This window comes from Zootoca vivipara, chromosome 5, assembly GCF_963506605.1.
Source record: "Zootoca vivipara chromosome 5, rZooViv1.1, whole genome shotgun sequence".
NCBI lineage: Eukaryota > Metazoa > Chordata > Lepidosauria > Squamata > Lacertidae > Zootoca > Zootoca vivipara.
In genome coordinates, this window is record NC_083280.1 from 93,704,803 (window position 1) to 93,728,873 (window position 24,071).

At 46.7% G+C, this 24,071-nt stretch overlaps 3 protein-coding genes and 1 long non-coding RNA gene across 9 annotated transcripts in view; 1 reads left to right on the forward strand and 3 right to left on the reverse strand.

The window, feature by feature from the left end:
• Positions 1-297, reverse strand: part of PACSIN2 (protein kinase C and casein kinase substrate in neurons 2) — a 46,121-nt gene extending 45,824 nt beyond the window's left edge. For 5 of the 6 annotated variants that reach the window (XM_035137712.2, XM_035137713.2, XM_035137706.2 and 2 more), the window contains exon 1: positions 119-297. The gene's annotated coding sequence lies outside the window, so the exon portion shown is untranslated. Of the gene's footprint in view, positions 1-75 lie in introns of all 6 variants that reach the window. The other variant, XM_035137711.2, reaches the window with a different exon arrangement.
• A 4,478-nt stretch (positions 298-4,775) lies between these two features.
• Positions 4,776-7,490, reverse strand: LOC132592188 (uncharacterized). The gene is made up of 2 exons (XR_009557654.1): positions 6,185-7,490; positions 4,776-5,597 (listed from the first exon to the last, which is right to left on the reverse strand). It is a non-coding gene; the product is annotated as an uncharacterized LOC132592188 (long non-coding RNA).
• A 1-nt stretch (position 7,491) lies between these two features.
• On the reverse strand, positions 7,492-9,129 carry LOC118096532 (BUD13 homolog). The gene is given in 3 exon segments (XM_035138479.2): positions 7,492-8,708; positions 8,710-8,754; positions 8,756-9,129. Coding segments are annotated over 3 exon segments (651 nt in total). The 3' UTR covers positions 7,492-8,476.
• Positions 9,130-14,610: 5,481 nt separating this feature from the next.
• On the forward strand, positions 14,611-16,138 carry LOC132592191 (uncharacterized). Its single transcript, XM_060275210.1, has 3 exons — positions 14,611-14,633; positions 15,033-15,346; positions 15,532-16,138. The coding sequence occupies exons 1-3, from the start codon at positions 14,611-14,613 to the stop codon at positions 15,903-15,905; spliced, it is 711 nt and encodes a 236-aa protein (XP_060131193.1). The 3' UTR covers positions 15,906-16,138.
• The last annotated feature ends 7,933 nt before the right edge of the window (positions 16,139-24,071 follow it).

Here is a 24,071-nt window from a genome sequence, read left to right on the forward strand (position 1 = left end):
AAGAAAGGGCGAGCGAAGGCCTTCTGCCGCCTGAGGCGCTCGCCTCAACTGGCCTCCCGGGCGGGCCGGCCCTACCGTTGGCACCGGCGAAACGGGCGGGGGGCCGGTCCGTCCTCACCTTGGCGAGCGCTGCGCGGAGCCCACGAGCCTCTCCGGGTACCAGAGAGAGAGAGGCAGGCGACGCCCAACTGCCCAGCCCTCCGTCCTGCCCGTCGCGCCGCGTCCGCTCCGCACCGCAAAGACCGAGCAATTCCGGAGCCTCCGCACCGAAGCAACTCCCTTCTCCTGCCCGCCTCCTCCGACGGCGCCCGCCAGCCCGCCAGCGCTGATTGGCCGCCGCCAGGGCGCCGCCTCCGATTGGACGAACGCGAAAAATTGCGACCAGTCCGGCGCTTCGCCGTTGGCCCGCCCCGCTCCGCTTAACCATTTTCTCCGTGAACTGTCGATCAACGCTGGCTTCCGCGTTGAATCGCCCACGCGCAGGATGAGGGGAATTCGGATTGCAGCAGCAAGGAGGGAAGGCGGGGCTTCTGGGGAGACCGCGAGCCTGGGGGCGTGACTTAGCAGCGTCTGCCCCGCCCCCAGAGCCAGCTGTATTTCTGCCCCTCCCCGCTTGGAAAAGCACAGTTTTTACGGGAAGCGCCCAAGGTTTTCAATGCCCAGCCCTGTTTAGCGAAGTTTTTAATGACGGGTGTTTCAACGTATTTTTAATCCCTTGTTGGAAGCCGCCTAGAGTGGCTGGCATAGCTGCCAAGTTCTCCCTTTTTTTAAGGGAAATTCCCTTATGCTGAATAGGCTTCCTCGCGATAAAAGGGAAAACTTGGCAGCTATGGTGGCTGGGGAAACCCAGCCAGATGGGCGGGTTATAACCATTATTATTATTATTATTATTATTATTATTATTATTATTATTATTATATCATCATAGGAATCGCTAAAAATGTTTAACAAACGATAATTCCATACACACACACACAAAAAAAAAACCCCACAGCAGAAACGGAGTCCAGACTCTCAAAATAATTCAGGATTTAAATCCTTGCCTTGACAGAAAGGCATCTGGATGGGCTGAATTCAGAGATCAGAGGCAAAATGCAATCACATCCCCTTTGTAAGTGACAAGTGTCAGTTACTATTAATTATTCTTTTTATTCTTATTATGTATCTTCATCCAAAGATCTGGCAGTTCATAACATAAAAATACAAAATGGGTACACATAATGCATAAACAAACCAAGAACCTCCCACAAACACATTTCAAAGACCATAGAATGTTAATGAGCCCCAGGCCAGGTTATAGAGAAATGTTTTCATCTGGCTCCTAGTTATGTAGTGAAGGGGCCAGGTGAGCCTCCCTGGAGAGAGCATCTCACAGATGGGGAGCCACCACACAAAAGGCCCATTTTCATGGTGCCACCGTCCAGACCTCACGTCGAAGAAGGGCACACGAAGAAGGGTCTCATGATGGTTGCAGGGTCTGGATTGGTTCATATGGGGGAGAGGCAGTCCTTGAGGTATTGCGGTCCTGAGCCTACTATTACTGACAGGGCCGGCCTACTTCAGGTGGCAAGGTCCACAGGGGCAGCAGATCCTGATGCAAATCTTTATTTTTCACCTTGTTGCTGATGTAGTTTTCTAATGAGCGCCCAGTCCTTTGCATTCTTACTCAGAAGTCCTGCTGCATTTGTTGTGACTTACTCCCAAGAAAATGTCACACCATAGTGTACCGTGGTCAAAATATTCTTTAAAATAATCCTTTAGCTGCTGTGTATTAAGTATAAAAAAGATGTTAAACCAGACATAGACATTGCTTGCTTTAAAAGAAGTGAAAAGTTTCCTAAGGCAAAATTTTAAAAGTACATATGTATCATATTTTGGAGCCTTCCCTTTCTCAGTTCCTCATTTCCATGTGTGGACTTTATTTCTCTGTGTGAAGACTTCCTCTTTTTGCAAGTATCAGGTATGTTTGAGCAACAAAGGATTTAATGCAGGCATCCCCAAACTGCGGCCCTCCAGATGTTTTGACCTACAACTCCCATGATCCCTAGCTAACAGGACCAGTGGTCAGGGATGATGGGAATTGTAGTCCAAAACATCTGGAGGGCCGAAGTTTGGGGATGCCTGATTTAATGCATTTATTCATTCATTCATTCATTTTACAGTATTCATTTATTTTATGCATTTATTTATTTGATGAAAAGCAAAGTGGCTATAAGCCAGGCCTTTATTACAAAATACTGTAAATACTGTTGGCAACAGGGTTCCCACTCACGTAACAAACAGGCAGAGGAGGAGAACCCAGAACAAAAGGAAATTCTTACATTTATACCTTTTAAATTCCATACATAACAATGAAAACAAGAGACGTCAGACGAGGGATTAAAACAGGTAAGTGGTAAATCGGAAGAGGCAAATCCCTGTTAATTGTTGTTTGTCGACCCTTGGTTCATGCTATTGTTTGACAGGCAGTGTGCACAAAGGTGGAGTAAGCAGGGGCAGAGCAAAGAGGGCCGCCCCACGTGCCATCACAGAGGGGGGTGACAAAGCGCCTGGTGGGAAGCACACCCTGTCCCCGGGAGGTCCTGGGATCACAGCCACGGCCGCAGGCAAGCGCCGAAGAGCTGCCCACCCCCTCCTCAAAACAACACCCCCGGTGCGGCCCAGTGCTGCAGGGGCCCCCTCCCTCCCCCCCCCAGCAACCCACCCTCCTACACTCCGCACTGCTGCCCCAAATTGCAGCGAAGCAAGGGGGCGCTAGAGCCGGGGGGCACCCGTTCCCCTCCCCAGGGGTGGCACTTTTGGTGCAGGTTGGCGACACGGACTTCTTCCCCCCCCCCAGCAGTCCATTCTTTTGCATTCCCTACCACATGACCTTACTACGCCACGGGGAGTGAGGATTTGGAGATGCTGACACAAAGTCAGCTGTAATTGGGGCAGCATATGAATTTCAAGATGCATACTTTGTCCAATGTGGCACCTGGGGGCACATCACCCTGTCGGCACCCACCAAGGTTTCCAGCCTCTGCTGATTGATTGAAATGTTGATGTACCAATTTGTGATGTTATCTGACAAAGCCACTGCAATGCACCAGTTTCTTAGTGTGCTTTCCAGATTCTATTTAATTGGCAAAGGATACTTGAAACTCAACACTGACGTCGTTTCTACCAATAATAGCTGTTACATCATAGAATCATAGAGTTGGAAGAGACCACAAGGGCCATCCAGTCCAACCCCCTGCCAAGCAGGAAACACCATCAAAGCATTCCTGACAGATGGCTGTCAAGCCTCCGCTTAAAGACCTCCAAAGAAGGAGACTCCACCACACTCCTTGGCAGCAAATTCCACTGTTGAACAGCTCTTACTGTCAGGAAGTTCTTCCTAATGTTTAGGTGGAATCTTCTTTCTTGTAGCTTGAATCCATTGCTCCATGTCTGCTTCTCTGGAGCAGCAGAAAACAACCTTTCACCCTCTTCTATATGACATCCTTTTATATATTTGAACATGGCTATCATATCACCCCTTAACCTTCTCTTCTCCAGGCTAAACATACCCAGCTCCCTAAGCCGTTCCTCATGAGGCATTGTTTCCAGGCCTTTGACCATTTTGGTTGCCCTCCTCTGGACACGTTCCAGCTTGTCAGTATCCTTCTTGAACTGCGGTGCCCAGAATTGTGCAGAAATGCATCGCTGTATCAGCACACAGCTTATAGATCGGTCTCTGCTATATTTAGTCATGACAACAGGCCTGTCGCAATACTCCCGGTACAAAATGCTTTTTAGGTTCCCCCATCCATTCTATAAGCAGCATTTAGAAGTGCAAACATGTAGTTTGAAAACAGGCATTTCGAACATAAACCAGACTGATTTGGTCTTTTAGTGTATTTTGCACAAAAAAAAAAAGTGTGTGCTTTCGGTAGTATACTCATACAATTCTATAAAATATTAAGAAAAAAAGACAGTTTTTCTCCCTACAAAATATGAATTTCAAGATGCATATTTTGTCCAATGTGGCACCTGGGGGCACATCATCCTGTTGGCACCCACCAAGGTTTCCAGCCTCTGCTGATTGATTGAAATGACAGTTTGAGAGGGCTTTTTTGCGGGCGGGGGGTTGTTGGGGGAGTGTTACCTGTTTTATAGGACGTGTTTCCTGCCTTGAGTGCTGTATTTTAGTTGTTGGTGTTTTCCTTGTTTAGCAATTCTGAGCATCACCAGGTTTAGTTCTATGAAATGGGGATTTTGTAGTCCAAAACAAAACAAGTGCCCCTGAACCAAAAAGTATTGGGGACCCCTATGGTAGCAACATGTGAGAAAGCAACCAGTTGTTTGCAAGACACAGCAATTTATTTAAAAACCTCATTTCCAATTATATTAACGCATAGTATATATTAATACAACTATTTCATACAACATGCAGCATGACAGTCCTGCAGTAAACCGGCAATGAACTGATTAATAACTGTTTATGTACATGCTAATAAACCAATTTTGTCCAGTCCTTCAATGTACTTGTCACTGCCGTACAGAAAAATATTCTGTCCCCTTTGTGCAACATTACCTCCCCCATAAGAGCATTTTTTAAATTAAATACATAATTTACACACATCATCTTACATACAGTCATTCATACTCACAAAAAGGATATTTATAAAGTTAAAAAACATTAAACAAATTATACAATCCACAAACAACACCATACCCCACCACCACCCACACTAGACTTCCAATCACATAATCTGTATTATCTTTTTCTCTCTGTTAATTTCCTTTGCATATTATTTCCTTCTTACACATTCTAATTATCACCCTTATTTGTCTAACTTTTTTACATTCCATAGATTTTAAAATCATACTGCCAAATTCATCTTCCATTTTCTTCTTTTTCTAATTACGGGACCTCCTTTAACTTGATATGTATTTCCCTGTTTAAATAAAATACAATAATATTCAACCTTTACATTACTCTTCAGACAGCTGTAAATAAAAAGATTAATAGTTCAGCAGTCTATACGCAGCCGTCCTTCATCCTTCTGTCTCCTGTTGTTCATCTTCTTCTCCTTCTCTTTCCGACTCTGACAACTCTTGATCTTTCCTTTCTTCCGATCTGATTCCATTCTTATCTCCTTCCAATATTTCCCCAGCCTCTTCCCATATTTTCTCCAAAAAATGTCCGCTTCTTCAAATGTCTCAAATTTCCTTCGTTTGCCTTTAAAGTAAAAGGATAGCTCAACCGGATATTCCAATAGGAATTATGGATTTGGCGTTTAATGCTTTCGTTAGGAAGTTAAATTGTTGTCTTTTCTTTATCAATATTCTGTCCTCTTTGCGCAACAATACCTCCCCCATAAGAGCGTTTTGCGAACAGGAAGGAGGTCATCCAAAATCTGAGCATCCATTTCAAGCAAACCTCCGACAAAAACCACATCCCTGAATTTCAGGAACCGCCAGACTACAGTTCATTCTGCAGCTACTTCCATGTAAGGGGCCCTGATTTTCCAGTGTCTCTGGCTCGAGTTCCCTTCAATCCAATGGACTGCCCAGAGCGACTTCTCATATCACGATCTGACACTTCACTTTGCGCCATCTCTTCATCATATCTAAAGGCAAAGAGAAAGTCATTATTGTCCCATGGGATTCACAGGTGGGCTAAACAATGATCAGAACAAAGTGGTGCCACTGCTCTTCCGAGACTTTACTACTACAGGCTGTAGATGGAGGAATTGAAGGCTTGCCAATTATCCGCCTATTATTATTATTATTATTATTCCGCCGCCCACAATATCAGGATGGTTCACAACACAAAAATAAATGATGAAAATGAGAACCAAAAACCAACCAACCAACAACCCCCTTCGCCCACACCCATGCATTTTGAAAGCATGTGAAGGTTCTTCTGCATGCAGAAAACCTGTGTGGGGAAGTTATTTTATATATAAAGGTAAAGGTACCCCTGACCGTTAGGTCCAGTTGCAGAAGACTCTGGGGTTGCCCACTTATCTCGCTCTATAGGCTGAGGGAACTGGCATTTGTCTGCAGGCAGCTTTTGGGTCATGTGGCCAGCAGGACTAAGCCGCTTCTGGAGAACTAGAGCAGCGCACAAAATGCCGTTTACCTTCAAAAGGCATCCCTAAAGCATCTACCTGCAGAGGTTGAGACAATTGCTTTATCTATGATTAATACTTACAAAATCTCATAATGTCCAAAGGCTTCTTTGGGGGGAGATTTATTCCACTTACAGTCTGGAATTTCCCCGTTAGGGACCGCAATGTTAAGTGTGTCATTAATAAGATTGTATTTGAGGATATGATCATTAGCAGTACTGGAAGTAAGAGATGGAGAAGCGTTGACCTATAAAGTGTACATAGGGAGGAGAAAAATAGAGAGTTCACATCCACCAATTCTTCCACAAACAGAAATACGATTAATGAAATTATCAACAGCAGCTCAGGGTCATTCCATATCAAGTTGCCCAATTTTTACCTCAAATCAGCCAATTTTCTTAGAATTTTGAACACTTGTTAAATGATCAGAAGCAGGTTTAAATCATCCCGTTTTTGAGTTATGGGAATTTGAAATTAAAAAAACCTGACAATTGTGGCCTTGCCAGACGAAACAAAAATCTTAAAAGCTCAGCCCAGAATTGGGATATTTCCAAACTAAAAATACCAATCTCTAAGTTTACAGACCTTGTGAACCATTATGCTTTTATGCATTATGCATTTGTCATGGTTTGAAATTGCTCAGAAATGCGTTCTAAGAAGTCATTCATAAAAGAAATAAGTAATAATATGCCATCTGAGTTCCTGCTGCGTTAACATCTCAGATACTAGTCAAAAGGCAGCCCTGCTTTATCTATTGCTTTATCTATGATTAATACTTACAAAATCTCATAATGTCCAAGGGTTTCTTTGGGGGGAGATTTATTCCATTTACAGTATGGAATTTCCCCGTTAGGGACCGCAGTGTTAAGTGTGTCATTAATAAGATTGTATTTGAGGATACGATCATTGGCAGTACTGGAAGTAAGAGATGGAGAAGTGTTGACCTACGAAGTGTACACAGGAAGGAGAAAAATAGAGAGTTCACATCCACCAATACTTCCACAAACAGAAATTTCTGATGACTTTTTCACCTCATATTGCCCAATTTTCTTAGAATTTTGAACCAGGTTTAAATCTAAAATATTACTTTTTTATCTCATCGAGTTTTTGAGTTATGGGGGTTTGAAATTAAAAAAAAACCCTGACAATTGTGGCCTTGCCAGACGAAACAAAAATCTTAAAAGCTCAGCCCAGAATTGAGATATTTGCAAACTAAAAATACCAATCTCTTCAGAACTTCATAGGTTCAATTTGATATGGCACGTGATGGATTTACTTTAAATTTAAAGTTACATAACTAAAAGTGATACAAAATTATTAGTTACATAACTAAAAATTTTTTAAAAGTGATACAAAATTATTAGGAATTAAAAATTCCAAAAATGTGTATTATATCACATTTCTTTTTTTCAAGACCAAATATTTCTTCCTCCCTGGTACAAACATGGTGGCAACAGAACGTTACAAAAGGAAAAGGAAGTTGTTATTTACAAACTGCACATCAAAAATACAAAGGGTAGTAGAAATTTTAGCTACAAAGAATCCCATCTCCTATGAAAAAGTCTTTGCATTTATTTTCCCTATGTTTTGCAGGAACAGAAGAGACTCCTTCAGTGACACCAGCAGATGCTTCAGGGGAAATGCAAAACGGTTTCAGAACTTGCAGGTTGATTTCCCAACTACCGGTAGCTCCTTGAGCTGCTGTTGGAGGCAAGTTTATTCTCAAATACTGCAGTGTGGATTTCCAGCTGGTCCTTTTAGGAAAAGGCTATGGGAAAGCATTCTCCCTGCCCAGGCAAAAGCTGCACGGTCCAGAAGTGCGTGCAAGACAGAAAACCCAAGATGCTGTGCTTATTTACACCAGGATGTTCAGAGCCACAAACCAGCCAGTGGTTTCAACCATGGCCAGCAGCTACAAGAAAAGAGACAAGCCCTTCCAAGGAGCAGAAGGAACATTCTTCAATGAAGGGACTTCTCCTTAACCTTGTCTCTCGCTGCCCCTTACCCAGTAAAAGCACCTGAGATTTCACATACAGCTTATGATCAGCTTCAGCATCCTCAACTGCTCCATGAGGTTCATATGGAAGAGACCAGTTTCTTCCTTCCAGCAGTGGATTTCCTGAGGTTTCCATCCGAAAAGGACTTGGGGCTTCTGCACCATAGGTGGCTCTCTCTCCCTCCTCCTTGTCCAGTCTATATATACTGCAGGAATTCCATCAGCCTCGCCTTCTGCCTGGATGCGGCAAGCTGCCTCCAAGCCCTTCCAAAAACCCCTGGAACAGTCTTGATAGGTGGACCCCTTTAACCCTGTTGCAGAGGAGAGCCTTCCATCTCCAGCACTGTGAGAAGGTTCCATCGCATCTCAGGATGGAAAATCACATGTCCTCAACACTCCACTTGTATGCCAGCTCCTGAACTGCCTTCTTACTTGAGATCCTAGCAAAGCGCTTCTGCTCAAAGCCGTTGGACCTGTCCACTCCATCCCAGCGATACCCAGGCCAGATGTTGAACCTATTAAGTGGGGGTGCTGGTCCACTACATCTTGGGGGGTTTTTTGTATCTTTCTTCTCCTTGGCCTTCTTCTTCTTCTTAAGGAAATCGGCCATGATGCTCCTGCTCTCGCAGCATCTTGTCCAAGTCCTGGTCGTCAATGCATTTCTTTCGCTGCATCTTCCACATTCTGCTGCTGCTGCTGGCTCTGTGTGAGGCGCTTTCCCCATTTGGCATACTGCTCATCTCGCTTGGATTTCTCCTCTGCTTTCTTGTGCTGTTCCAGCAATTCCTGCTTCAGGTCCCTCTTGCGGCCCGACTTGTCCCGGAAAACCATTTCAGCATGCCACGATTCAGCTTCCAAATGTTTGCTGCTGCTTTGCTGATTCCTGACCTCAATCTGCCCCTTCCTCAGTAGCTCAGCTGACACAAAGCCAGCTTTGCCCCCCCCCCCCGCCGAAAGCATGAGGGCCCTTATTTGTCTATCTTTTTTACATTCCATAGATTTTTTAATAATACTGCCAAATTCATCTTCCATTTTGCAGACCTCAAAGTCAGGGGCCCAGGAAGGAAGTGATGGCGGCCCCCCACCCCCACCCCCCCTGCTCCAGAACTGCACCCCCAAAGTTGTACGGAATTAACCGCCCACTTGGCAATTCAATCTCATTAATAAGATTGTATTTGAGGATATGATTATTGGCAGTACTGGAAGTAAGAGATGGAGAAGCGTTGACCTACAAAGTGTACACAGGAAGGAGAAAAATAGAGAGTTCACATCCACCAATTCTTCCACAAACAGAAATGCGATTAATGAAATTATCAACAGCAGCTCAGGGTCATTCCATATTAAGTTGCCCAATTTCTGATGGCCTTTTTACCTCATATTGGCCAATTTTCTTAGAATTTTGAACACTTGCTGAATGGTCAGAACCAAGTTAAATCTAAAATATTACTTTTTTTATCTCATCCTGTTTTTGAGTTATGGGAGTTTGAAATTTAAAAAAACTGACAATTGTGGCCTTGCCAGACAAAACAAAAATCTTAAAAGGTCAGCCCAGAAATGAGATATTTCCAAACTAAAAATACCAATCCCTTCAGAACTTCATAGGCTTTAATTTGATATGGCACGTGATGGATTTACTTTAAATTTTAAAGTTACATAACTCATTTTTTTAAAAAAGTGATACAAAATAATTAGGAATTAAAAATTCCAAAAATGTGTATTTTTCTTCCTCCCTGGTACAAACATGGTGGTAACAGAACTTTACAAAAGGAAAAGGAAGTTGTTATTTACAAACTGCACATCAAAAATACAAAGGGTAGTAGAAATTTTAGCTGTAAAGAATCCCATCTCCTATCAAAAAAGTCTTTGCATTTATTTTCCCTATGTTTTGCAGGAACAGAAGAGACTCCTTCGGTGACACCAGCAGATGCTTCAGGGGAAATGCAAAAAGGTTTCAGAACTTGCAGGTTGATTTCCCAACTACCGGTAGCTCCTTTAGCTGCTGTTGGAGGCAAGTTTATTCTCAAATACTGCAGTGCGGATTTCCAGCTGGTCCTTTTAGGAAAAGGCTATGGGAAAGCATTCTCCCTGCCCAGGCAAAAGCTGCACAGTCCAGAAGTGCGTGCGAGACATAAAACCCAAGATGCTGTGCTTATTTACACCAGGATGTTCAGAGCCACAAACCAGCCAGTGGTTTCAACCATGGCCAGCAGCTACAAGAAAACAGACAAACCCTTCCAAGGAGCAGAAGGAACATTCTTCAATGATGGGACTTCTCCTTATCCTTGTCTCTCGCTGCCCCTTACCCAGAAAAAGCACCTGAGATTTCACATACAGCTTATGATCAGCTGCAGCATCCTCAACTGCTCCATGAGGTTCATATGGAAGAGACCAGTTTCTTCCTTCCAGCAGTGGATTTCCTGAGGTTTCCATCCAAAAAGGACTTGGGGCTTCTGCACCATAAGTGGCTCTCTCTCTCTCTCCCTCCTCCTTCTTGTCCAGTCTATATATACTGCAGGAATTCCATCAGCCTCGCCTTCTGCCTGGATGCGGCAAGCTGCCTCCAAGCCCTTCCAAAACCACAGTCTGGAACAGTCTTGATAGGTGGACCCAGGAGCGTACTGGGAGGGGGGGCAACCAAGACAAGGTCGTTTGGGGGCGGGACCAAAGCAAGAGGGGAGGGGCCATGAAGTGGGAATGTGGGCGGGGCTACAGGGCCCGCGGGCTCGCGGCGGCCGCCTTGTGCTTCGTGAGGAGCCTGGCAGCTGCAGACCTCAAAGTCAGGGGCCCAGGAAGGAAGTGATGGCGCCCACCCCCCACCCCCTGCCCCAGAACTGCACCCCCAAAGTTGTACGGAATTAACCGCCCACTTGGCAATGCATTGCATCTGCAAGGACACCACAGACACACCTCACGCGCGCCCTCCACTCCCCATCCCTGAAAAGTGCCGGCCCCCCACAACCAACCCCTCCCTGCCTCCCCACCCCACCCAAGGGACCCCCATTACCTCCGCCCTATCCTCCCAAACCCTCCCTCTCTCCATGCTCCGCCCTCCTTCAAGGCACCCCAACTTAGCCCCTTCCTGCTTCCCTCCCCCCGCTTAACCCCTTCATCCCCACGCCCCCCACCATTAAACCCTGGCTACTCCGTCCAAGCCCCGACCTCTCCTCTCCCCAAATTGCCCCCTCTGTAAGGAAACACCCCCACAACTTAACCCCTTCCTTCCTAGTGCACGGTGCCCCCTCCAAAGTCCAAGCACCCCTGCTGCCCCCTGGGGGGAACCCTCCCCAATTAACCCCTTCCTCCCCACTCCCAAGTCCTGACCCCCTCAAGGAGACCCTCAACCGACTGACCCCCTCCAGCCACACGCTCGCGCGCTGTGAGTGTGTACTGCAAGAGGCCTGTGGTGGGGAAAGGTCCAAATCTGAGGAGGTTTTCGTACTCCTCCTGGGTGGGGGAGAATCGGAGTCGGATTCAGAATCATGTCTCTGGTGCTTCCTTGGTGAAGGTACTGATGAATGGGACCGTTTATTGGCTTCAGAGTCTCTGGCGTTGCTTTGCTTTCCTAGACCCCCCGTGGACAACTGCCGTTTCTGAGACAGCAACGGGCCGGTATCTTCTGGGGTGCTGACAGGTCAGAGATAGCTTGCCAACTCTGATGGGTTGAGAGCTTGTCAGCGTAGTGTTCCTGTTGGCCTCCATGCGAGCTTCTGGTATTATTTTTGCCTGTGTCAGAATGATGCCTTTTAGGTGATGGATCTGGTGACCCCCGGCGGCCCCTCCCGGGCGGGGACTAATCTGGTGACTCACAACGGGCCCTCCTGGGTAGTGATTGGTCCAACGAGTCATGACGTCTCCTCGGCGGCGACTGGTCTGGCGAATGCCTTGCTCTTTTTTGTTTTGTCAGCGCAAAAACAAAACTATGCCGTGATAAATCCCTGAAACGAGATATTGATAAGGTGAATAAAACTAAAACTCAACTGATTTAAGGTTTAGGTTTAAAATTCCCAAAAGAAACTTTGATATAGAAAAGACATAAATATCTCCAGGGCCGTCTTAAGCACCTCTGGCGCTGTGGTGCGACGGATCCCTCCGGCGCCCCCCCCGCCCCGTTTCACAGCAAGGCGGGCGGGCGCAGTGCAGCGCGGCTGCCAAAGGCGCTGCTGCGCAATGGGTGGGCAGGCTCAGCGCCCAGCGCGGCTGCCGAGGGCGCGGCGGAGCGGCGGAGCGGCCCGGCGCAGCTGCGTGCCACCCCCTCTGGTGGCCCGGCGCCATGGCCACCTGCGCCACCCAGCCTGGCCGTAGGGCCGGCCCTGAATATCTCAAAATAACCTCTACATAAAGTAAACCTTGACCAGGTGCCGGCTAAGTGATTCCTTTCACTGGAAAATCGCTGTTTCCTCAGAAGGAAAAGGTTAAGGGGCTGAGGTTTCCTTAGAATCAAAACTAAACAGGAGCCATAAGCTCTGAAAAGAATTGAAAATTACTTAGCAGTCAGGGATAAACTTCCCCAAGATAAGACTATAGTTGTTTAAACTAAAGGTTAGATAACCTATGGGACAATTCAACTCATAAATATCATTTTTTTAAAATTTCAAACCCCCATACCATAACTCAAAAACTCGATGAGATAAAAAAAGTAATATTTTAGATTTAAACTTGGTTCTGATCATTCAGCATGTGTTCAAAATTCTAAGAAAATTGGCCGATATGAGGTAAAAAAAAGTCATCAGAAATTGGGCAACTTGATATGGAATGACCCTGAGCTGCTGTTGATAATTTCATTAATCGCATTTCTGTTTGTGAAAGAATTGGTGGATGTGAACTCTCTATTTTTCTCCTTCCTGTGTACACTTCGCAGGTCAACGCTTCTCCATTTCTTACTTCCAGTACTGCCAATGATCGTATCCTCAAATACAATCTTATTAATGACACACTTAACATTGCGGTCCCTAACGGGGAAATTCCAGACTGTAAATGGAATAAATCTCCCCCCAAAGAAGCCCTTGGACATTATGAGATTTTGTAAGTATTAATCATAGATAAAGCAATTGTCTGAACCTCTGCAAGTAGATGCTTTAGGGCTGCCTTTTGACTAGTATCTGAGTGTAAACTTGATAATTCAACTAATAAATATCATTTATTAGCTCAGTGGCTCCACCTCCACGATGCCCCATACAGGGAGGCAGCAAGGCTTCTCTGTCAGCCCCAGGGGCAGAGCTGAGGGGCAGATTCCTGGGATCTCGGATTAGAAGGGATCTGCAGAAACAGCGCTGGGAAATATCTACGCTGAAGGCCTTGGAGAGCAACAGCTACAGCAGACAGTGCCAGACTAGATGGACCAATGGCCTGGATTCTTTATAAGACACCTTTTTAGGATTATTACTCAAAAGCAAATATTTTCCCATTCAATGTTACTTTGCTACCCATTTTTCTGTAGTCCCAAGAAGGGGAATCCTTTAGTTGCCAAAGAGAGGAAACCTGCACGCATCATCAAGATAACTCTGCTTACCTCAATAAGCCACGGCTTTAGCTTGTCATCAATGATGATGTCATATCCGTAACATTCAAAGCAGTGTTTATCGTTGTTCATTACAGGCTGAAAGAGTTGAAAATGGACAAGAAAGCAGAAATGAACATCGGTACAATTTTACTAGCTAGGGAGTATGACTAAGACTCCTGAAATAATTTGCAAGGCATTTCAGTTACATGCTCCCTATTTTGCTAGGCTGCTCTCAGCTGTGGGGCACCCTCAATAAATGGTACAAACAATCATATGGTGGGCTAGAAAAGGGGGTCCAAAAAGTTTGACGGGCTATTGCTTGTTCTTGCCACCAACCCAGCTGCTCACTCCACCCATAAAGGACTCAAAGGAGGGTGTCTGACACCACCCTGCTTTTAAGAACCCCCAAAGCTCAAAAGATCCTGTCCAACTCTTGCTTTGCATTGAAGGGGCTGGTTTCCAGGCACAAGAATGCAGCTGCCATGTGATCGTATTCCTCAACCTGGTGATAAGAACCAAGTAATACTTCTTAATAAAAAGTATTTTACAATCATACAAAAAATCATCTAGTTCTGAGGACATGCTATTGCCCCCTGATCAAAATGCTCATGCATCAATGCTGCATTAATGGGTGATATCAACTACCCTCACACACATACACATTCCAGCCTTGGCAAAATGGTAACATATAGAAACCCTAAATGACTGTGACCTTGGACCGACCAGAGGGATGGCAACCCTGGACTTAATCTTAAGTGGCACCCAAGACCAAGTATGAGATGTGTTGTTGGACTGAATGGAAGGAGTGACCCTAGTACTATTACATTAAATAAACGTGTAAGTGGCCCCTTGCCGAGAAAATCCAACATAGGAACATTTGAGTTCAAAAGAGGAAACTTCCCCCAAAAAGATGGAATGGAGAAACTTCCCAAGAGGAAAGGTTTCAGCATATGGAGCCTTTTAGTTTAGGGGGGAAAGGCCAAGAAGAGGCGACAGGATAGACATGTCACAGCATGCAGAAAGGGGATAAATTACCGTAAGTCTTTCTCCCTCATAACACGAGGAACTCATAACACAAGGAGCCCACGAGCCTCTCCGGGAACCAGCAAGAGAGGGGGGGAAGAGAGAGGGGGGAGGGAGGGGGAGGGAGGGAGAGAGGGGGGAGGGAGGGAGGGAGGGGGGAGAGGGGGGTGGGAGGGAGAGAGGGAGGGAGGGGGGAGAGAGGGGGTGGGAGGGAGGGAGGGAGGGAGAGACTTTACCTCAACGACCGAGCGATTCCGAAGCCTCCGCACCGAAGCAACACCCTTCTCCTGCTCGTCTCCTCCTCCTCCTCCACCTCCTCTGTGCTGATTAGCCCCCGCCAGGAGCCGCCTCCTCCGATTGGGCGAAGGCGGGAAATTGGGGCCAGTGCGCGCGGCGCTTGAGCATCTTCAAGGCTCCGTTCTTCTCCGCCTCCTCAAACTGCCTCTGGGGCTGGGCGCAGGCAGCCGCTGTGTTGGCGCATCCAGCGCCTCACCCGCGTGCCGAGCGGCCTCCTCCTGGCTGGCGCCCCGCTGCCGCCGGTACTGGGTTCCCGTGGTGGCGGCGCTGCTCTTTTGAAGGCCTTCCGGACCCAGGAGACAAGGGAACGGAGGCTGAGGCACGAGGGGGTCTTCCGATGGTGCTTTTCCACACGGGCCTCGTTCCCTCCGGGCTCCAGGTGTTCTTCTGCATTGTCGCCAGGCGGGGGCCACAGCCTCTCCGCAGCAGGTGAATTATTGGGGGGCGGCGGCCCTTGGCTGCTGCTGTTATCTTCTGGGAGGATGCCAGGCTCCTCTTGTGGAGACCGGCCCTCTTCCTCCTCCTTAGCCGCCTCCTCTGGGTATTGGGTCAGAGAACTCTGGCCCTCCTCATCTGACCATCTGACATGTTTTGTCTTTTTTTTACAATCCCAGGCCAGCAGAGGCGGCGGCGGAGGGCTGCTGCTGCAGGGTCCCAGGTCGTCAAGAAGGGCACTTCTGCTCTTCAGGAGGTTCGAGTCTCCAGCAGCCTCCATCCTGCTGGGCAGGGAGCGCAGGTCCTGCAGCTGGGACTTCAGCTCCCCTCCTGCCACCTTCTCCTTCTCCAGGCCGCCCTGATTCTTCTTCTTTTGGGGACACTTTCGGCCCACATTGGTCGCTGGCAGAGGCGACGGAGGCCTGTGCCCCTTTGTGGGGGGGACCTTCCTGCCCGATCGGGGGTCCCCACTCTCTCTGTCCTCGGGGGGCTGGTAGCGGGGGCGCTCATGGTCTGTCCCATAGCAGAGGAAGTTGCTCGTGGAGGCACCTGAGTCACTCAGGGGCGTTTCCTCCTCCTCATCATCGCCCAGGTAGTAAGCCTCATGATCTGTTGCGGAACTTTCCGGGCGCTCTGGCTTAGTGGTGTCAGCAGGGAGGACCACAATCACTCTGGGCCACAGGTGCTGTTCTTTCCTTTCGCCGGATGGGGGCCACAGCCCCTCCGCAGCATCCGAATTATTGTGGGGCAGCCCTTGGCTTTCTTCTGGGGGGATGGCTGCCTCCTCTTGTAGAGGCCCCTCTTCCTTTTTCCGGAACTCATCCCCTCTGGGCTCCTGGTTTTCTTCTTTGCTGTCGCCAGATGGGGGCCACAGCCCCTCCCCAGGTGAATTATTGTGGGGTGGCGCTTGGGTGCCAGGCTGCTCTTTCTCTTCATTTTCCGGCAGACATTCAGGACAACATGGTCTCGGGGTTTCCTCCTTCCTTTCGTCTTCCTCCTCCGGGGGGCCGCCTCTTGGTCCGCTCACCATTTTCCCAGCCATTAATTTTCAGACTTTCCTGATTGTAACTCCCGCTTTCTCGCTGTCTAATTTGTCGTGATTTTTTCAATCAAATTAGGCACCAGTTTTTCCTATTCTTTCACAGCTAAGACACCCAAGGGCTGTTGAGCCAAGGCTGGGTCTCAACTGCCAAGTGAGGTTGGGATTCTGAGTGGGTCTCAACTGCCAAGTGAGGTTGGGATTCTGAGCTGATGTCACAGGCTGGTTCCGATCAGTCCATTTCCTCTAAGGGGGGGGGAACCTGTTTCCCCCTAGGGTGACCGCTTAAAACACCACCCAAGGAAAAAAAGGAGAAAAGCAGAGAAATCTTTTAGAGTTTTTCTGCCTGGCCTTCAATTTAGCCTACGTAATCCTCCATTCCTTTTTCCCTTCCCCTTTTCTATGAAGAAACCCTTCTGGGTCCCCACATTTAAATTCTTCCCTGGTCTCCTTGCTGGCCTTAGCAGTACTAACTTGGCCAGTTAGCCCTGGTGTGGTGGCTTGTTTGTGATAGGCTGTGGTGAACTTTGTTTTTGTGTGTGAGTGGGGTGGTGGGTGTTTTTTAATCAGGTTAGCCATATTGATTCGTATGCTGTTGGTGGATTCTCGTCGTTGTCTTGTTGGGCTGTGTATGTGATAAAGGGGAGCCATACCGGGGGAAAGTATCTTCTATTTGTCCCCGTGTCAGTTTCAGTTTATTGGTTAATTTTCTAGTAGGGCTGTTTCCCATACTATTTGGTACCATTTGTCCATGCTTACTCCTGACAGGGCACAAGAAGAAGGGGACGACAGAGGACAAGATGGCTCAGGGGCGTAGCCAGGATCAAAACTAGGGGGGGGCAAGCCATGGTCGTTCAGGGGCGGGGCCAAGGCACAGAAGGGGAGGGGCCACAAAGTGGGCGGGGCTAAAGGGCCAACGGGCCTGATGACATCGTGGCGGTGGCAGCAGCGGCCACCTTGTGCTTCTGGGGCTGGTAGCGTTGGCGGCTACCCTGCTTGGCTGGAGAGGACGGGAGGGTCAGGCAGGCGAGAGGGGGTGGCAGGGCGGGCGAGGGCGAGGCAAGACATGGCCGCAGCCACGACGGCTCCGAGGCGTTGCTGCATATCAGCATAATATTTCAACCATGGTTCAAGCCCCACCTTAGGGAAAAAATCCTGCATTGCAGGGGGTTGGACTAGATGACCCTTGTGGTCCCTTCCGACTACAATTCTATGATTCTATTGATATATTACCATAGCATATGCATCAATCTGCTTTCTTGAATTGTCCTACTCCTAGGCATAGCATCTAACTCCTAGAGGCCTAGGTGCCCCCCCCCCCAATTACTGGTAAATACCGTATTTGAAAGAGTCATCCCCCCCATGTTGATGGGCTTTCTATGTGGGGCTTATCTGCCCCCCCCTATTTTATTAAGGATGGAAGATGGAGGGAAGGAAGGAAGAAATGAGAGAGAGATAACTCATATTTGTGGGTGTCTCTGGATGACGGTGTGATGCTGGAACTCTGCAGCAAGAGGACGGGAGGTTCGGGCAGGCGAGAGGGGGTGGCAGGGCGGGCGAGGGCGAGGCAAGGCATGGCCGCAGCCACGACGGCTCCGAGGCGTTGCTGCATATCAGCATAATATTTCAACCATGGTTCAAGCCCCACCTTAGGAAAAAAATCCTGCCTTGCAGCGGGTTGAACTAGATGACCCTTGTGGTCCCTTCCGACTACAATTCTATGATTCTATTGATATATTACCATACCATATGCATCGTTCTGCTTTCTTGAATTGTCCTACTCCTAGGCATAGCAGCCAACTCCTAGAGGCCTAGGTGCCTCTCCCCCCCCCCATTACTGGTAAATACCGTATTTGAAAGAGTCATCCCCCCATGTTGATGGGCTTTCTATGTGGGGCTTATCTGCCCCCCCCCGTATTTTATTAAGGATGGAAGAGGGAGGGAAGGAAGAAATAGAGAGAGGGATAACTCATATTTGTGGGTGCCTCTGGGTGACGCTGTGATGCTGGAACTCTGCATGTACAGGAGCCTTGTAAGCAGCTTTCGCTCTGCTTGATTTACAGCAGGCACGTCCAACAGGTAGATTGTGATCTACCAGTAGATCACTGGATGTCTGTGGTAGATCACTGGTAGGTCACTGGCACCCCTAAAAAAAGCTCACCCAAAATTTTCCTCCTCCCTCAAACAAGTTGAACTATGACCTGAAGCCCTAAACAAAAATGGGCCTCCCTCCTAAAAGAAGCTCAACAAGTTTGACCTAAACCCCAAAAAACAGGGCTTCCCTTCCTTTAAAAAAAACTCAATAGCTTTGACCTGAACCCCCCGAAAGGGGGTAGATCACCCCCAGTTTTAAACTCTGAGTAGATCAGAGTCTCTTGGGAGGTGGCCACCCCTGATTTACAGTATACAGATGCAGGAGGAGGGGCAGACTAGAACACCAATGCTTTTTATAAACATCACTGTGTCTGTCAAAGCTACAGCCCCCCCTTTCTTATTCACTTCTTTTTAGCCTTGCAGAGCCACCTTATTCAAATTGAATCCTCTGAGTCTGCACCCTCATTAAATCGCCAATAGAACTCTTAATGCTCCTGAATGCTCATTAACAACTGCCACTTAAGAACAATAGGGTGAAATGGTCAGCTATCGAATCTTGCCTGGGGATATATGCTCCATTGTCTTAACTGCTTAACTACTGGTAGCCACTTTGCTTTATTTATTTGATGTGTTTTTGTTACTGCTGTGTCCCCCCCCCCCCAGCAAGCGGAGACTTAGCTGCTCTTGCTAAAGCAAAGCCCTTTCCACTTCAGTTTTTGGAGGGGAAAAGTGCTGGTTATGGTCTGTAAAATACATTAATTTTTTTGCTTCTAGGGGGGGGCAGCTGCCCTCTCCTGCCCCCCTGCCTACGCCCATGAGATGGCTGGACAGTGTTCTCGAAACTACTAACATGAGTTTGACCAAACTGCGGGTGGCAGTGGAAGACAGGAGTGCCTGTCGTGCGCTGGTCCATGGGGTCATGAAGAGTCGGCTAAACAACAACCAGTTCAAGCACTTCCTACCACTGTTTTACAGAACCATGAGAGAACGTTTGCCTTAAAATGTAGTGATAAATGATTTAGTAACTAACAAACCATTTCAGGTATTTGTTTTTCTTTTTGTCAATCATTTTCCTCCATAAAATCTTTAATTAGGACCATAAGGGGCTACCAGGCTGTTAGTCCATCTAGCTAAGCATCATCTACACTGACTTGATGGCAGCTCTGCAGGGTTCTGGCCCAGAGCTCTTCTTCCCCAGCTCTGCTTGGAGATGCCAGGACTGAACCTGGGACATTCTGCATGCAAAGCAGATGCTCCATGAACCCTTTTCCTACTACTGCAGCTCTGGTATGAGAGGCACTGACTGCCAAAGGGGAATGTGAGCTCACAAAGCACATTGTTTCAGCCATTTTGAATAGATTGATTGTCTTCTAAATGGTTGCTGTATTTGGCTTGGCAAAGATTTTTTAAAACTACGTAGTTCATAAATGGACAATACTAACTGTTTTGCTTCAATTTTGCTCATTTTACAAAGGTTTTCTGAGGTAAATAAAACCTCCCACTTATCCCTCTAGCCTTTCTTTAAACCCTCTAGCACTTGTGGGTTTTCAAAAATAAAAGAGAGTCATCTTCCAGCCTAAACGTGACCAGGTACCTATATAGACTTGGGGCTATAAATAAGACTGTTCCTATGTGCGCTCAGATAAGGGTTTCCCTTCACTAGAACCTCCCTTACTGTAAAGCTAACCTCCTTCCTGAGGTAACTTTATTATCACTCAGAACCTGTCTCCTCCTTTAGCCCCCCCCCTTTCTTGGTGCACTCTCAGCCACAAACTAACCTTTCTCCTCTAAAAGGCAGTTTTGACAGTTTAAAAGAGTTCCCCACCACCTGGGTTCCTGGGTACCTTAGCTGGAAAATAAAATAGACGATTACTAATGTGACACTTTAAAGATGGTTATTTATTGGCTTGAATCTTAATGGTTGCTTTCTGGTAACATTGGTACAAACTTAATTTCACAGATAACGTTCTTGGTAATCAAATAACAGAATACCTATCCACTACTTCATCTACTCTAAATTCTACCTTCTCCACAACCACCCAAGCTCCCACACAGAAAAACCCCCAACCGCCAACTGACATAACTGTTCCCCTTTCCATTAAACCCCATGCAGGCCACACCTCCCATGGAATGTTGCTGCCAGTTAACCAGGAGTCTGGGTTAACCCTTTGATAGGTTGGTTGTGAAACAAAAACATAACATAACAGTTTCAAATTCGCCACATATCTCCCTACCTCCGAGAAATTGCATAGGCACTTACTTACTCCTGTTCAGTAGTGCCGGTGCAATGTATCAGGGTTCCTTCTTGTACACACCCCTCTAATATGTTTTACATAACACTGAAAAATTACAACAATACATATTGTCAATATACAAAAACAGTCAATACAAACATTTGCTATCAACATTACTTCCTATGACATCTAAGAAAAATCCTTTTCCCAAATGTCAATAACGATTGAGTGAATAAGTTACATCAAGTGAAGTAGAGAAAAGTCTCGTTGAACTCTGTTGTTTTACTTTTGCTGACTCTGCATTGGAAATACCTTGCTGTACTTCACTACGCTCCTTTTTCCTCCTCCTGCTGCGTCGCTTTTCCTTCATTGCGCTGCACTGGCCATGCGATGAGTAGTTCTCCTGCCTCGCACTGACGACTCTGCAGACAGTTTCAGATGGTAATGATTCCTTCATAGGAGATTTTACAAAAAGTTCTCCTTCTCCATTTTTTGTATTTACACTGGACACAGTCTTTGGATGCTTGCGGGACAATCCTGTTCCCCTCGAAAAGCATCCGCTTGCACTGCCATGTTCACTTAACTGTTGCAGTTTGTACTCTGGTACTGGTACCTGCCTCTATGTACAACAGTCCAGCGCAAGCAAATCTCAAGCCGCTTTCGCTTTCGGGCAATCATCTTCCTGTGGGCCTCTCGCTGTTTCCGAATCCTAGCTGGAACATAGTCAGCCTCAGCAGGACCACAAGATGACGAATGAGGAGCATGTTTGCATATTCGAGCTGCTCCTTTGCCACACTCGGGATTCCCGTTCATAATCAGGTATACAACCCCTGATGTCGAACCTTGCTGTGCCCTTTGCACCAGGCCACCAGCTTGCCTTTTAGTCTCTGGCCTATAGCGTTGCAGCTCCAGGATGCTAGATACAACCACAGGATGTACCACACTCTCTTCCTCCTTCCATTCAGGCTGTAATAGTTGTAAAAGTGAACTGGTTTGCATCCTCTCAGTTGTCGTCTCAAAATTCTTCAGCCCACAAAGTGTTAAAACCTCTTTCATAGTCTTTAACGTTACAGCATTTCCCGGGTTGGTTATAGTCTCCTTAGAAAAGACCATCCCACTTTGGGAACAACCCTCATCAATAATCTCGAATACACAGGGATCCTCTATATTCCTCTGTGTATCAATCAATTGGTCTTTTTCCCCACATTCTGTTGATGTTATATCCCCTTTATGCTCCTCCAAGAACTGACTGCTGTGTTCTTGAGCAATGGGCAGATCATATCGTGAGGCACTTTCATCAGCAACTGTAGGTAGGTCAATAGTGGCTGGTGGGTGATTCTCCATCTCCTGAGCTTGTGCTTGGGTAGGAGTGTAGCAGAGAATTTAGCAGGCAGCGCAATAGTGTGGTGGTGTAATCCAGGACTCAGGAAACAGAACTTGATGAACAGTAGCTTTTATTATAAGCTGCTTTGTACAAGTTACTACATACACAGACTCTCAGAACTCTCCTCACAAACTCCTCTAAACAGCTCCATTTTACCTCAGCATAGAACTGCTAGTGCCAAGCTGCCTATAGGGGGACATTAAACCAATCAGCAGCCTGTCACCATGCTTCTCTGTCTCCCTATAGGGGGAGTTTAAACCAATCAGCAGCCTGTCAACATACTTCCCTGTCTCCAGGCAAAAACTCCCTTGTTTAACTTAGCTTCTGGCTAACTCACTAATTGTCTACTTTAAAGCTGCAGTTTATCACAAAAACTTCAACACCCCCTCACAGCTTACAAAAGTGCAATTAGTCTTTGAGCATAGACAAAGTATTATCTCCAACTTTGATCTCCAAACCCATGCTCTGACAAAGCATATTCCAATTTACAAATGATAACGGCTTTGTCATGATGTCAGCAACATTTTCAGAACTTTGCACATATTCACACACAATGGTATTATTTTGTACATTGAACCCTACGTTTTGGTATTTCAAATGAATATGTTTACTTTTGCTTTTGAACTGTTCAGTCCCACTCAGAGTTAGACATGCTTGATTGTCTACAAACACTTTAACAGGACAAACATTTTCAAAACCCAAATCCAGCAAAAACTGTTTATAAAACACAATCTCATTACACAACTCACTTAACGCAGCGTATTCGGCTTCAGTTTATAGACCCATCTACTGCCTACCACCTTGGCACCCTTGGGTAGAGGCATAGAAGTAAACACCTCGTGCTCTTGCAGAGAATTCATTTCTTCTTGCATTGCTTCTTTCCAGCACAAAACCTGTTCTTCTGGTAACTTAAACACCTCATTATAGCTTTGTGGCTCTACAGCTACATGGCAAACATGAGATACACCTGGTGAATAACGGTCTGATGGAACTCCTTTGTTTCTCCTCTCTGACCTTCTGGGAGTTAAATCACTTTTCTCTGCACTGTCATCCCCCTCAGACACTTGCTCCCTTTCAGAAGAAACACCTTTTGAAGTAGACGAAAACTGTCTGGCTTCAGAGTTTGGAAACATTTCATGCTTTTCATCATCCCCCTCAGAGCTGACAATTTCTGACTGCTCTTTATTGCCAGGAAATCTCTTGGAACATTGCAACCAAACCTCTGTGTTTGCATGGATTTTCTCCCAACCAGAGTGCTCACAAAAATTTGCATTACGTGATACTATTATCCCGTTGTTACCAACTGCAAACCGCCACCCTTTTCCTTGATCTTGATAACCAACAAAAATAAGTTGTTGTGCCTTGGCATCCCCTTTTCTGCGTTGTGCCTTTGGCACATGTACCCAAGCTTGTACCCCAAACACACGCAAATGATCCACTTTGGGCTTCTTCCCAAACAACTTGAAATAGGGTGTAGTTCTTATTGAACTATGAAATAAGTGATTTTGAATATAACACGCATTCAGAATGGCTTCTCCCCAATAACCAAAAGATAAACCAGAATCTGCTAGCATAGATTGCATCATTTCTTGCAACGCTCTATTCTTCCTCTCAGCAATCCCGTTCTCTTCCGGAGAATGAGGATTAGTTTTTCTATGTCCAATTCCACGTCTTGCCAACCAAGACTGAAACGCATTAGACAAAAACTCCCCTCCGCGATCAGACTGAAGTTTCTGGACTTTGCAAGAGAACTGCCTTTCTACATAGGCAACCCAGCTTTTAAACTTAGAAAAAACTTCCCCCTTGTGCTTTAACATATTGTGAGGGACAGGGGATATCGCGAAGTCCCTCCCCTCCTGAGTTCAAGCCCGTCCCCGAGCAAAGGGGAAAGCAGGGAGAGTTCCGATTCCAGTGGGGAAGCAGGAAGTCGTGTCCGAGGCTCAGGCAAGGTAGAGGAGCCAGGGTCCC